This window comes from Scyliorhinus torazame, chromosome 5 (assembly GCF_047496885.1).
Source record: "Scyliorhinus torazame isolate Kashiwa2021f chromosome 5, sScyTor2.1, whole genome shotgun sequence".
Taxonomy (NCBI): Eukaryota; Metazoa; Chordata; class Chondrichthyes; order Carcharhiniformes; family Scyliorhinidae; genus Scyliorhinus; species Scyliorhinus torazame.
The window spans coordinates 285,462,008-285,477,074 of NC_092711.1; the positions used below are offsets into that span (position 1 = coordinate 285,462,008).

The 15,067-nt window shown below is 40.3% G+C and overlaps 1 protein-coding gene across 8 annotated transcripts in view; it reads left to right on the forward strand.

Annotated features, from left to right (window-relative positions):
* Window positions 1-15,067, forward strand: part of LOC140421173 (pre-mRNA 3'-end-processing factor FIP1-like) — a 70,561-nt gene that overhangs the window by 15,962 nt on the left and 39,532 nt on the right. For 6 of the 8 annotated variants that reach the window (XM_072505655.1, XM_072505652.1, XM_072505657.1 and 3 more), the window contains 6 exons: window positions 107-182; window positions 3,234-3,334; window positions 5,340-5,395; window positions 11,042-11,152; window positions 12,357-12,487; window positions 13,393-13,517. In XM_072505655.1, the coding sequence (XP_072361756.1) occupies window positions 107-182; window positions 3,234-3,334; window positions 5,340-5,395; window positions 11,042-11,152; window positions 12,357-12,487; window positions 13,393-13,517 (600 nt within the window). The remainder of the gene's footprint in view (window positions 1-106; window positions 183-3,233; window positions 3,335-5,339; window positions 5,396-11,041; window positions 11,153-12,356; window positions 12,488-13,392; window positions 13,518-15,067) is intronic. The other 2 variants (XM_072505653.1, XM_072505656.1) reach the window with 1 other exon arrangement.

Sequence of the window (15,067 nt, forward strand, 5' to 3'; positions counted from 1 at the left end):
AGATAATCTAAGCCTTCCATTCATGAAAATGTTGCAGTTATTGAAATTACCAATATGTTCATCTTGTGATTGTTTTGATCCAACTTTGGTTACTTGCTTTGTGCAGGGGAGAAGATACTTTAAAACCACTGCAGGAGACAACACAAGATTTCAAAGGCAGTAACTTGGAAATGGCTGATGGTGTAAGTTTCTCCCAACGTTAGTTTGCAGTTTCTTATTTAATAGGGTAAAGTTTCAGTGAATAATAATGAAATATTTTAAATGGGGAGTTCTGCATGTTCTGCGCAATTGATTTAAAAGTTAGTCAGAATATGCCTCGGGAGTAGTAGGATTAGAACATAGAACATAGAACAATACAGCGCAGTACAGGCCCTTCGGCCCACGATGTTGCACCGAAACAAAAGCCATCTAACCTACACTATGCCATTATAATCCATATGTTTATCCAATAAACTTTTAAATGCCCTCAATGTTGGCGAGTTCACTACTGTAGCAGGTAGGGCATTCCACGGCCTCACTACTCTTTGCGTAAAGAACCTACCTCTGACCTCTATCCTATATCTATTACCCCTCAGTTTAAAGTTATGTCCCCTCGTGCCAGCCATATCCATCCGCGGGAGAAGGCTCTCACTGTCCACCCTATCCAACCCCCTGATCATTTTGTATGCTTTACTTGGGCGTTTTAATTTTGACAGGCTACATTGGTAAGGCATGTTTTCCGCTTTGCTCTGAGGACGATGAAAGGGACCTTGTGCTGTTTTTTTTTAACCTTGTGTCTGAACACGCAGGTCATCGGTCTACAAAGCCAATTTCTTTCTGGTTTTAAATATTGAATGATAAAATGGACTCTCAGGCGTTGATTTTTGAAATGAAGTGCTGCGGCTCAGCTGACAAAATGTGTAAGGAAATTAGACTGCAGGAGCTATCCTGTATGTGGCAGTATTGTGTGCTAATTAATTTTGGACAAGCTCAAAAAAAAATTGTAGAGGTTGAACTAAATGAAACTGATCACGTCTATTACTCTCTATATTCACTTGCTGTGAAATAAAACAGCTTAATGATTTGTGGCCAGCTTCATCACTAGTGTTTGCTTGATCCACCTACAGAACAAATATCCAATCCCAGACACAAAAGGCTACTATGCATGGAACCTTCATGTTGTTTTATCATTCTGAATGATATGGGAGAGATAAATCATTCTGGAGGGATTTCTTTCTGTTCTACTGAATAGATATCCAACAGAATCAGCAGAGATAAAGACAGAAAATGCTGGATAAACTCAGCAGGTCTGGCAGCATCTTTGGAGAGAGAAATTCTTTTGTGTTCTTTCCTACTGTTCCATGAGCCCCAAAATGAGAGCTCTTCTCTCATTCCCCAATTTAAAGAAAGTTTGATGATCACCAAAAAAATGTTTCGTTTCTTTCAACCCAAAAGGATTTCAATTTGGATGCAAATAAGCATTGCCATGCCATTACAGACTTTACTCAAAAATTTACTCTTCCCGACCCCCCCAATACCATCTCACCCCAAGCCTGCCAAGTCCTTACTGACTAGCCCCGTAGTCCTGCCCCACTCAGGAGCTTCAGCGATGAGCCTTCTAGTAGACTCCATTACAGTACCAGCACTGGCCACTGTTTCTGGTGGTGCTGCTGATATTGGAGAACAGCCAGCCTCTGAATGACTGGCAATTCTCACAGCATACCCACCCTGCACCAGGAAATTTCTCCTGGTAGAGCCAGGAAGTCCAACAAGCTACCGAATTGGGACTAAATCCTAATGGGGCTCCCAGAAATGACCATGGTAGGGTTTCCACCAGGTCTCCAGCTGGTGAACAGGCCTACCACATGACAATTAAATTCCACATAGTGTCTTAAGTGGAAAGTGGAAAAAATAACCTAGTGAAAGAAAGGGGAGGAATTCTGCTTATTTTCTTTGGGCGGTTATTGTTTAGGATATATTGGGACTTCCCAGACTGTAGCTTAGTGATCTGGTGTTGCATCATTTCTCTTTGTGTGTGCTGAAGCAACCAACCTCAGCTAGGACAGCAGTACCCACAGGGTAGGGTGGGAAAATTACCAGCAATGTTCCTGCCTGTGATCGCTATCCGCTGGTATTGTTGCAAAAAGGAACTTTGGATGAGGCCAGGATTGTGTTTTCTGGGTTTTTTGAACAAACCCTTAAAAATAAGGATTTTGAATTCATGGATCAAGTGATCGGCAAGGTTAAGTGATGTACTCAGAAAAATAAACTTATCTGTTTCTGAAAATGCCAAAGTAAAGTCCCTTTCATTATGCCTTAAGTCGCACCTCATAAAAGCATACCTTGCTGACACCTGAATTGTATTTCAGTTTCCTACTCCGGTCATCCTTGTGAACACCCTCACATAGTCTGCTAAATTGCAGGCTGAATTGTGACTCCAGCCAGCTAAGAACGGGTTTGAAACAACATTAGCCTTTTTCATGGAGGAAATTTTTTCACAAAATAGTTTTTATCACATTAATCTGTGCTATGACTTAAGCTAGTGCTAACACAGTTTCTTGGACTTAAGTTGGTTAATAAATTAACTACGTTTGAGCTGTTCCTTTAGTATCTTAAGAAAGGAATTTTCAACCAACAACAAACTTTGAATTTGTTTATTCCAGGACCAAGCAGTCTGTTTGATTTGCACCCCATCCACCATCTTAAACATACAGTCCCTCCACTGCTAGTGCACAGTGACAGTGGTGTGCATCACCTACAAGATGCACTGCAGCAACTCGCCAAGGCTGCTTCACCATCACCTTCCAAACCCATAATCTGTACCACCGAGAAGAACAAAATCAGCAGACGCATGGAAATACAAGCAGCGGCAAGTTACCCACCAAGTCATACACCATCCTGACTCGGAAAATGTTGATGTTCTTTCACTGTCTCTGTATCAGTATCCCTAACAGTACTCTGGGTGTACCGACACCACAAAAGCTGCTATGCTTCAAGAAGGCAGCTCAAGAAGAGCAATTGGAGATGAGCATTAAATGCTGGCCTTGCCAGCAATGCCCCCATCCCATGAATGAATAAAATGAAAGTATGGTCACACCTGTCTATTGTGTAGTGAACATTGTGTCAATAAGAACCTGCAAGAAGAGATTTAATCAAGATGTTATCTTTCTGACTTGGTATCAAAGTGGATGTAGAGTACTTTAAAAGTTTGCTATTTTGTTGATTGGTTGAAAAGAATTAACTTTATATTTTAGGCTTCACAAAATGGTGATGATGATGACAGTGACAGTGATAGTGATGATGATGATGTAAAGGTCACCATCGGCAACATTAAAACGGGTGCGCCACAATATATGTAAGTGAATTGGTATAATTCTAAAACTTTTATTATTAAGTGTATTGCATTGAAGTTCTTAAAATGTGTTTTATTTTACTAACCAGGCCACTCGACTTACCTGTATTAGTCCTACTACATCTCTCAAATTTCTCATGTCTCTAAAAGCACACCTAATTGCAGCCTGAATGAATGTTTTTTTAAATAAATTTAGAGTACCCAATTACTTTTTTTTCCAATTAAGGGGCAATTTAGCATGGCCAATCCACCTAGCCTGCACATCTTTTGGGTTGTGGGGGCGAAACCCATGCAGACACTGGGAGAATGTGTAAACTCCACACGGACAGTGACCCAGGGCCAGGATTCGAACCTGGGCCCTCAGCGCCATAGGCAGCAATGCTAACCATTGTGCCACCGTGCTGCCCTAGCCTGAATGAATGTTGCTTACTTCAGTGAGATTTTCTGATGACCTATTCCCCAAGTTGGTTACCTTCCATATAAAGAAACAAGTTCCAAATATATTCCTTCTTTGTTACTGCCATTTAACTTTTCAACTTTTGTATAGTTAATAATTTGCAGGGATCAATTTTTGTCAATTCCTTTCATGCCTTGAAAATTGCAATTAAGCGATCTCAAATTTGCCAGCTTTCCAAAGAAGCTATGTTGTAAATGGCTTCAATACCTACATACTGCATGTTATTGTGTGAATGATCAACCTTTCATCAGGCCATTGTCTTTGCGCCAAAAAAAACGATATACCAGAAAGCGAAGTTGTTGATGATTGCACCTATTTTTGAGATATTTTCAATCTCTGACTTTAATAATTTATCTAGGCCCAAAGGTGTGGGGTTAATTTCAAACCCACTATGCTAACCACTTTTTCCTATGCTAGTCCAAATGTTTTTGTTAATGATAGTTTCAATTTTCCACGCCAATTTTTCTAGAGATTCTGCCTCTCTACTTTGCAACAGAACAATGTTAAACAAGTAGCTATGGGGAGGTAACATTTGTGGACGTTTCAGGTTGATCACTGAAACGTTAATTGTTTCTCTGGAGACGCTGCCTGATCTGCTGAGTATTTACAGCATTTCTTTTGTTTTCACTTCAGATTTTGAGCATCTGCAGTATTTTGCTTTTTAAATATTTGCTGACAACCTTGACTGTTACATCATGTATGGACTTGTGAAATGAGGAATATTTGTGATTTAGATTTTAGTTTGTAGAGTTTGTTGCATTCACAGGATTGCCCATTTTATTGGATCCTTCGTTGTTCGCAGTGGGGTTTTTTTTTCTTGATATGTCTTAACCTCATTTAGATGTAATATATTATAATGATGGAAAATGCTTTAAATTCATGGGCCAGACAGCATCCCCAAAGAGCAAAAAACGGTTAAAATTTCAATGTAAAACCCCCAGATTGTTCTTTTTGTTGACTGTGCAAAGATGTTGTCTGCCGTGGATCAATTGGAGCTGTCTTGCCACTGAATTAAAGGTTGTGTGTTCATATCCCCCTGCAGGGATTTGACCCCAGTCTAAGCTAATATTCCATTCCTGTGCCAAACTGCTGTACCATATTTATGATGAGACATTGAAATAAGGCCTTGCTGTCTCCTCGGATGATTGACCAATATTTACCTCAACCAACACATAAAACAATTATCTGGCCATTATTATCTTACCGTGCCCAGGCTGGCTGCATCTTTTCTATACTACAGCAGCGACTACATTTCAAAATTTACTTCATTTGCTGTAAAGCATTTAGGATGACTTGAAACATTTACTATATGAATGCAAGGCTTTATAAATCAGCACACCTTAACTCCTATTTTTTGAATGAAGGAAAGTTGCTATAAAATGTTAATGTGTCATTTTCATTCAAAGATATATTTTACTGTCCACTGGGATGAGATGATGGACAAATAACAAACTTGGATCGCTAGCTGGAACTTGTCAGTGCTAATATGGTGTGTGCACTATTTTTAAAAAATCAAAATTGCTTTAATTTGATGACTTTAAATTTATACAGGGGGACGCCAATGAACTTGAATCTGAAGAGCGGGCGGCCCTATAGTTCTTCTGCAGGTCAGTGAGGGTGCTCATCCAGTGATATTGGTAAATTGCTAGATTAAACAGGGCTATTCAGTTTGATTAAGAATACATACAGTTTCATTGCTAGCTCATTGAATTATCCATGACCAGTCTTATTGCCATGGGGAAGACTACTGGACCATATAAGTTGACAACACAGAAGGAGGAATCAGAAATCTGAAAATAATTGCACTGCTCTACTCCCTTCGTTAGCACTGCTTCAAATGTGCAGTCAGTTCTCGCATAAAGGGTACAACATTTTAGTTTGGACCACCCTGTGACAAAGTTTTGCACGTACCAGAAATGTTGGAGAACACAAGTGAGATGGAGGAACTGAAGAAAATCAGTATTAGTAGGGAAATAATGTTCTGGAAATTGATGGGCTTGAAGGGTGATAAATCCAAGGCCTGATAGTCTACATCCCGGAGTACTTGAGGAAATGGCCCTATAAATAGTGGATGCATTGATGATCATCTTCCAAAATTCTATAGACTCTGGAACAGGTCCGACAGATTGGATGGTAGCTACGGATTGGACGGTGGCTAATGTAATCCCACTATTTAAACGGTGAATTATAGACCAGTCAGCGTGCCGTTGGAGTGGTCGAGTCTGTTATAAAAGATTTAACAGCAGAGCACTTGGAAAACAGTGTCGGGATTGAACTGAGTCAGCATGGATTCGCATAAGGGAAATCATGCTTGACAAATCTAATGGAATTCTTCGAGGATTTACCAGTAGAGGTGATGAGGGGGAGCCAGTGGGTCTGGTTTATTTGGTCTTTCGACAAGGTCCCACATAAGATTAGTGTATAAAATTAAAGCACATTGGATTGGGGATAATGAACTAAGGTTGATAGAAAACTGGTGGCAGACAGGCAGCAAGAGTATGAATAAACGGATTTTTTTCCAAGTTGTGTATAGCAGTGGAGTACCGCAGGGATCAGTGTTAGGATCCCAGCTATTCACAATGTAATTTAATGATTTAGATGAGGGAACTGAATGTAATATCTCCAAATTTGCAGATGCCACAAAGCTGGGTGGGAGGTTGAGCTGTGAAGCGGATGCAGAGATGCTTCAGTGTGATTTAGACAAGCTGAGTGGGCAAATGTACGATAGATTATGAATAACGTGGGTAAATGTGAGGTTATTCACTTTGGTAACAAAGACAGGAAGGCAGGTTATTATCTGAATGGCTATAGATTGTGAGAGGGCAATGTACAAAGAGACCTGGGTGACACTAGTTGCTGAAAGTAAGCATGCAGGTCCAGCAGGCAGTTAAAAAGGCAATTGGTATGTTGGACTTCGTGGTGAGAGGGTTTGAGTACAGGAACAAGAGTGTCTTGCTGCAGTTAAACAGGGCCTTGGTGAGACCACATCCGGAATATTGTGTGAAGTTTTCATGTCCTTATCTGAGGAACGATATTTTCACTGTGGAGAGAATGCAGCGAATGTTTACCAAACTGATTCCTGGGATGGTGGGACTGATGTATGAGGAGAAATTGAGTCAGTTAGGATTATATTCACCGGCATTTGGAGGAATGAGGGGAGGGATCTCATAGAAACGTATTAAAGCTTAACAGGACGAGACGAGGTCAATGCAGAAAGGATATTCCCGATGGGGGCGGTATGTTGGGTTAGCACTGTTGCTTCACAGTGCCACGGACCTGGGTTCGATTCCCGACTTGGGTCACTGTCTGTGCGTAGTCTGCACGTTCTCACCGTGTCTGCATGGGTTTCTTCCGGGTCCTCCGGTTTCATAGAATTTACAGTGCAGAAGGAGGCCATTCGGCCCATCGAGTCTGCACCAGCCCTTGGAAGCAGCACCCTCCATTCTATCCCCGTAACCCCACCTATCCTTTTGGACACTTGAGGGGCAATTTAACGTGGCCAATCCACCTAACGTGCACATCTTTGGACTGCGGGAGGAAATCGGAGCACCCGGAGGAAACGCACGCAGACACGGGGAGAACGTACTGACTCTGCACAGACTGACCCAAGTCGGGAATCAAACCTGGGACCCTGGTGCTGTGGAGCAACAGTGCTAGCTATCGTGCCGTCCAATATATTAATGGTAAAAGGTTAGTTAAGAAAATAGGACCTATTAGAGATAAAGAAGGGAACTTTTACGTAGATGCAGAGGCTGTGGGAAGGTTCTAAATGAATATTTTGTCTCTGTGTTTACAAAGGAAATGAATGATGCAGATATAGTAGTCCAGGAGGAACACCATGAAATATTGGATGGGATAATCATAAAAAGAGAGGAAGCACTCAAAGGATTGGATTACCTGAAAGTTGATAAGTCGCCAGGACCAGATGGATTGTTTCCGAGGCTACTGAAGGAGGTCAGGGAGGAGATAGCAAATCCTCTGAGGATGATTTTGCAATCCTCACTAGATTCAGGGGAGGTACTGGAGGACTGAAAAATGCAATTGTTCCATTGTTTAAAAAGGGATTGAAGGAAATGCCAAAGAATTATAAGCCAGTTAGTCTTCAGTCGTTGGTGGGCAAATTAGTAGAATCAATCCTGAGATATAGGATTAACTGTCACATAGTAAGTCATGGACTGGTCAGGGATAGTCAGCATGGGTTTGTTAAAGGAAGGTCTTGCATCACAAATTTGATTGAATTCTTTGAGGAAGTGACAAGAAGAGTTGATGAGGGTAGTGCAGTGGATGTTGTGTGCATGGATTTTAGCAAGGCATTTGACAAAGTCCCACGTGGCAGCTTGGTCAAAAAAGTAAAAGTCCATGGGATACAGGGCAATGTGGCAAACTGGATAAGAAGTTGGCTTTGTAATAGGAAACAAAGGGTAATCGCCAATGGCTGCCCTTACAAATGGAAAGTTCTTTCAAGTGGTGTTCCACAGGGCTTGGTGTTGGGACCCTTATTGTTTGTGTTATATATTAACATTTTGGACATGAACGATTGGGAAATTTGGAGACGACACAAAGATTGACGAGTGGCAGACAGTGTATACATATAGTAGAGGATAGCTATAATTTCCAAAATGAGAAAGATGGGTTGGTAGAGTGGGCGATAAAGTGGCAGATGAAATTTTACACTGAGAAATGTGAGGTTGTGCATTTAGGGAGGTTAAACGGTTATAGGGAGCCCACAATAAATGGGAATATAATAAGAGGGGTAGATGAAGTGAGAAATCTTGACATACCAGTACACAGGTCCATAAAGGCAGCAGTTTCAAGTAAAAGATTGTAAAGAAATAATATGGAATACTCTCCTTCATTGGCAGAGGTATAGAAGATAAAAATAAGGATATAATGTTGGAATTGAGGCCACAACTAATAATAATAATATTTATTATTGTCACAAGTAGGCTTATATTAACACTGCAAGGAAAGGGCAGCACGGTGGTGCAGTGGTTGGCATTGCTGCCTCACGGCGCCGAGATTCCAGGTTCAATCCCAGCTCTGGTCACTGTGTGCACATTCTCCCCGTGTTTGCGTGGGTTTCGCCCCCACAACCCAAAGATGAGCACACTAAATTGTCCCTTAATTGGACAAAAATGAATTGGGTACTCTAAATTTATTTTTAAAAACACTGCAATGAAATTACTGTGAAAATTCCCTAGTTGCCACACTCCGGCGCCTGTTCGGGTACACAGAGGGAGAATTCAGAATGTCCAATTCACCTAAGTGAATTGTGGGAGGAAACCGGAGTACCAGGAGAAACCCACGCAGACACAGGGAGAATGTGCAGACTCCGCACAGCCAATGGCCCAAGCGGGAATTGAACCTGGGGCCCTGGTGCTGTGAAGCAACAGTGCTAACCACTGAACTACCGTGCCGCCCAATAGCATTGTGTGTAGTTCTAGTCACCACATTGCAGGAAGGACGTAATTGCTTTGGAGAGAGTGCAGAAGAGGTTTACAAGAATGTTGTCAGGGCGAGAAAAATGTAGCATCGAGGAGAGATTGGATAGGATGAGCTTATTTTCCTTGGAACAAAGAAGACTAAAGGGTGACTTAATAGTGGTGTACAAAATTATGAGGGGAAGAGTAAGAGTGGCAGAAGGTGTAGAGGGGGACACGAGGAAGAACTTTTTTTATGCAGTGGGTAGTGGGGCTCTTGAATTCGCTGCCCGAGTTGATGGAGACAGAGACCCTAAACTCGTCAAAAATGTACCTGGATCTGCACCTACCTGGATCTGCACCTTAAGTGCTGTAAGGACCAGGTGCAGGAAAGTGGAATTAGAAAGGGCACCTGAGTGTCCTCTGGCTGGCATGGACAGATGGGCCAAATGGCCTCCTGTGCTGTAACTTTTCTGTGGTTCTATGGAGAGACTAAAACTAGGGAACACCATTTAAAATTAAAAGGTCTCCCATTTGAGATGGAAATTAGAGATTTTTTTTCTGAGGTTTGTGAATCTTTGGAACACTTCCCCAGAAAGTGGAGGAGGCAGGGTCAATGAATACTTTTACGGCAGAGGTTCATAGATTTTGGACCAACAAGGCAGTCAAAGGTTATTGAGGATAGATGCAATGTGGAATTGAGGCCACAATCTGATCAGCGGTGATCTTATTGAGTGGCAGAACAGGCTTGAGGGGACGAATGGCCACTCCTCCCAATTAGGATGCTTGTATGTGACCACAGAAGTGGTTAAATAAAGTATTTAATTATGCCTCTGTCCTGTTTAGTCCTTACTGTAAATTGAGTTAAATTGTTCTTCAGAAAATATTGGAGCGCAATCCTGTTGGTAATGGGACAGAAGCTTAATTGATGTAAATTGAATTGGATTATGTAGGATGATTCCGAATGAGTTAAATTAGACGCTACATGTAAAACCCTAAATACAAATATAAATCCTATCACGTTTCCCTGCAGATCACGCACTAGTCTCTCGTAAGTCAGATAATCCTGGCTGTAATAGCAATGGGTTCGCTGCAGTTGGCTTCCCTATACCCAGAGTGGGAAACAGAGTAATCGCGTTAGTTTTTTTGCCTCTGTCACCGAATGATCACTGTAAGAGAGTGAGTGTGTAATCGATTTCCTCACAGTTGAATAACTTGGCACAGATGGTCCTATGAATTAATTGCTACATATGTGAGATACCGGACTAACCAGTGCCCTTGGTCCTGCACGAGACTGTAGCATTTGTATAAAATGAGGAACCTAATGAAAGTTTTCATTTGAGACAAATTCATTGATAAAGACAAACCAGAAATAATATTGCAGAAGCAATTAGAATTTTATTGGCTATATATCAACAATACAATGTTTTTTAATATGTTTGTTTGACAATTTATGCTGCAATATCTGCACTGTTTCTAATAGAGAGCAAAAGATTTAGGGAATGGACAGCAACAAAGGATTTTAACAGCGATGTTAAATGAGATTTTCTAATTTTCATCTAATCCATTTCCAGTCAATTTTTGATAAATTCAGTCAAATAAAACATTCTATTAAATATATTTTGACTACGGCTTGAAAGTAAGTGGCTTTTCTCTTTCCACTCGCAGTTGTTTATGCGAGTGATATTTTTCATGGCTCTGATCAGATTCCTATTAAGTTCAATATGGTAGTGATTGTCATGGGTAGTTGACTGATTATGGTGTAAAGACTTTCAAATTTGAACAATGGTAAATGCATTCTTTATAAATGTGTCTTTTCTGTTCTCGATACAGCTAAGTTGCATTCCAGAGGCATTGACCTAGATGCCCCTGGAAACATCAATGGAATTCCAGTGATTGAGGCAGACTTGGACTTGTTTGAAGACAAACCTTGGAGAAAACCAGGTAAGTTTTGGATTTAAAAAAAAAAAAAAAAAATTATCTTTTGGTTCTTGGCATGGTTCTATTTGGTGCATGTTGCAAGTGAGGAACAATAGATCACGCATTTATTTCACATCCGCAGACATTCAAAAATTGTATAATCAATCAATTTCTTTTGAACATATGTACTTAACATATATTGAACTTTTGTGCCAATTTGATAATTATTCATGTATGAGATTTTTAATGAGCAAACATTGTGCCCACAATCTCCAAATGGACAATGAAAATTGAATTAAATTTAATTGAGGTATGGTCACTGTCATTGCGGAAGGTCAATGAGCAGTTAATTTGTGAACAGTCATATTTCACAGAAAGATGAGAAGGAGTGCTCTGCCCCTTGAATTGTAAACATTTTTGATCAAAAAGTGTAAATCATTTCATTATGCCGAAGAGTGCAGATATGATCTATACAGCAACTCCTGTGGAATTGCCAGCAACTTCCTAATTCCAATGAAGTTTCCAAACTGACGTCTCAACATAACAACAAAATGGAGTCATGGGAGGAAGGGATCTTCAAACTTTGACGAGGATGCTGTTTGGGAATCCCTTTGAGTGTTCTGGGTGCTGGTAATGCTGAGTTGCTGTTGCATTTAGATTGATATGTGCCTCAAAAGTTAACATATAAATAGATTTTGATGGAGGCTAAGTTGTAGATTGAGAAATTAGTTAAGGCAGGCAGTCTTTGTTAAGTGTGCAAATTTAATTATGTGTTTCTTTATAGACATTTAAGACCCAGGTGCTGAATGTTTAACTTCTCATTGTTATGTAATTGCCCTCAACCTTGTACAGTGTGAAAGGTCAGGAACCCAATCTTTATGAAGGCACATTGAATGTTTTGTCACAGGAAGTAGTTGAGACCCGAGAGCATTGCATCTTTTCAGGAATGATGGGTAAATATTTGAAGCTTAAAAGATATAGAACTATGAAGAGAGAACAGGGCAGACGGTTCAGTTTTGGGTTGCTCTGGTATAGAACCAGTACAGATAAGATGAGGCCAATACCAGCCTTCAGTGCAGTAGTTCTAATAGTTCAATTGAGTGAATGTGGTGCTGGGGGTTATCGAGAACCAATATTTCATTTGGAGGTGGGAGAAAAAATGTTCTTTTGAACTAATTGACTTTAAAGCAATATGTGCCTTTATTTTTCCAATTACTTTCTTTCTTAGGTGCTGATCTTTCTGACTATTTTAACTACGGCTTCAATGAAGAGACCTGGAAAGCTTATTGTGAGAAACAACGAAGACTTCAGTTAGGACTTGATCCTATACTTGCATCTGGTTCAGAGAACAAAGTATTGGTACAAAATACTTCCTGTTTCGTAATTGAATAGGATGATAATTGGTTTGTAACTTTACTTCGATTTGCAGTTGTAGGGATTTTGCTTCTGTTTTGAGAGGACTGCTGAAATAAAACAAGTTCAGAATGCTGTCTGAAGATGCTTGGGCCTTCTGTTGCATTGAAAGCTAATGGGTCCATGTTCCATTCTAGCCTGTACTGAGTTAGCTAATTGCAGTTATTTTATTTGGAAATGCAAGGACCTTCAAACAGTGTCCTCACCAAAATGTCTCATTACAGATACTGTGTATGATATACATGTCAGTAATAAATTCCCAGTTATTGTTCTCCCCCTCAAAGGGGAAAGCGGCCTATGCTCGTCTGGGACTATAGCAACCTTTACTTTACATATATGTAGCGCACTCTACAGTCAGGTTCCATCTGATTTCTATGTCCACGGCTGTGTGTGAATAAAGAAATAACTTCATTTTATATAACAACTTTCATATAGAGGTATAGGTGCAGTTGTTCAGGCAAACATGCTAACCAATTTGTGTAAAGCAAAGTCCAACACGAAGCAATGAGATAAATGACAAATGTTTTGATGAACGATTTTACTGGAGTTCGTTAAGAAAGAAATGTTGGCTAGGACAATCCATAATCCATATTGAATAGCACCATGGAATTTTTTGATGCACCTGAACAGGTAGATAGGGTCCCTTTTTAATAGCACCTTTGAAATGAAACCGTTTGTCACTAACTGCAGTCGAAGATCTGCCCAAATTATATGCCAGTCCTGGTAGCAGTTACGTAGTCTGAAAAATGTTTAATGTTAATCTTATTTTTCAAAGTGACATGTAAGGTTGCGTGTTTTTGATAAGTAGGCCATGTGTGTAATTATTGTTCCCAACATTCTCCTTTACCTAGGTTCAGCAAGGGAGGTTATGCAACATAGAGAAGGACTTGGAAAACAACTTGCTAAAAATGGAATTGAAAGCTGATTTTGCATCTCCACCTGGCGGAAGGATGAAAGCAGGTCCACCACCTAATAGGTAAGAGGCATAGCTACTGAGTATCAGTGAGTATTTTATGTGAAATAAGTGCAATAGATATGGGTGGAGCTCAATCCAGAACTACTTTTCTTCGAATGCCCTTAAGCCATTCTCATAGTGTTTTTTTTTAAAGTAGTGAGGAGCTGTTTGCTTTGAATTCGGAACCTAATGACTTCTGAAATAAAATAAAATTTGTTATTTTAGTAAGATTAACATTCAGAACATTGCAGCTGGAGTCCTACTATAATAAAATCCTTTTTTGGCCCTGTAGAGGAAGAGGGCCATGTGAATGAAGACTGCCTTTAATGTAATATTTTGATCCTTTTCTGATGTAACAGGATTATACAACTGAACCATACAGGAAAATCCTAGGTTTAATCAGTGGGCTGCATTAAGTTGGTTGATCTTGACCAGATAGCAGTAGGGGGGACACTAAATCAGTAAACCAGGAGCCAACTTGTGAAAGGTAGTTCAGTAATCACTGCTCTTTCCTCCACTTGAAGTTCTTTTCTGTAGATTTACCAAGTCTATGAATGACTCTTGGCCTTTGCCCTATCAGAAAAACCCTGAAAGTTTTTAACAACAACTTTTATTTTATCAACTTGCCTGTCTGCCATTGCTCAGTTGCTAACACACTTGCCTCTGAGTCAAAAGATTCCGTATTTCCGGCCTACCACAAGACACCAGTGCAGTACAAAGGGAGTGCTGCACTGTTAGAGGTGGCATCCTTCAGATGAGATGTTAAACTGAGGCTCGGCCTGTCTTCTCATGTGGATGTAAAAGATCCCATGGCACTATTCTAAAGAAGAACTGGGAGTTATTGCTGGTTTCTTGGCTAGGGGCTGATTTAGCACAGTGCGCTAAACAGCTGGCTTGTAATGTAATGACTGTAGAACAAGGCCGGCAGCGCAGGTTCAATTCCCGTACCGGCCTCCCCGAACAGGCGCCGGAATGTGGCGACTAGGGGCTTTTCACAGTAACTTCATTGAAGCCTACTTGTGACAATAAGCGATGATTATTATTATTATTTTTCTCTCGATTAACTTTGCAGGAACAAATTATCTGGTCATTATTGCATTGCTGTTTGTAGGAACTTGCTGTGCAGAAAATGGCTGCCACATTTCCTGCATTACAACACTGAGTACACGTCAAAAGTACTCCTTGACTGTAAAGTGCTTTTGAGATGTTAGGTGTTGTGAAAAATGGGCTATGTAATTGCAAATCTTCCTTATATGGTGCCTTTTAATGTACCAAAACCTTCCAATGTATTTCAGGGAGTGTTATCAAACAAAATGTGTTTCAAGATCACATGAGATATTTGGGCAGGGGGTAAAAAATGGATTTAAAAGAATGTCTGAAAGAAGAAAAAGAGGTTTTAGAAGAAAATTCCAGAACTTGAAACTTTAAAACCTATATTTAAGTGTAATGAATATAAACTTGCCTAAACTGTTACGTGGATTCAGTCTTGAAGGACTGGAGGTGCACAGCATGATTTAGATGCAAGTGTTCTTGATCATCTTGGCAATGTTGCCGTTCAAGTGCTTTCAAAC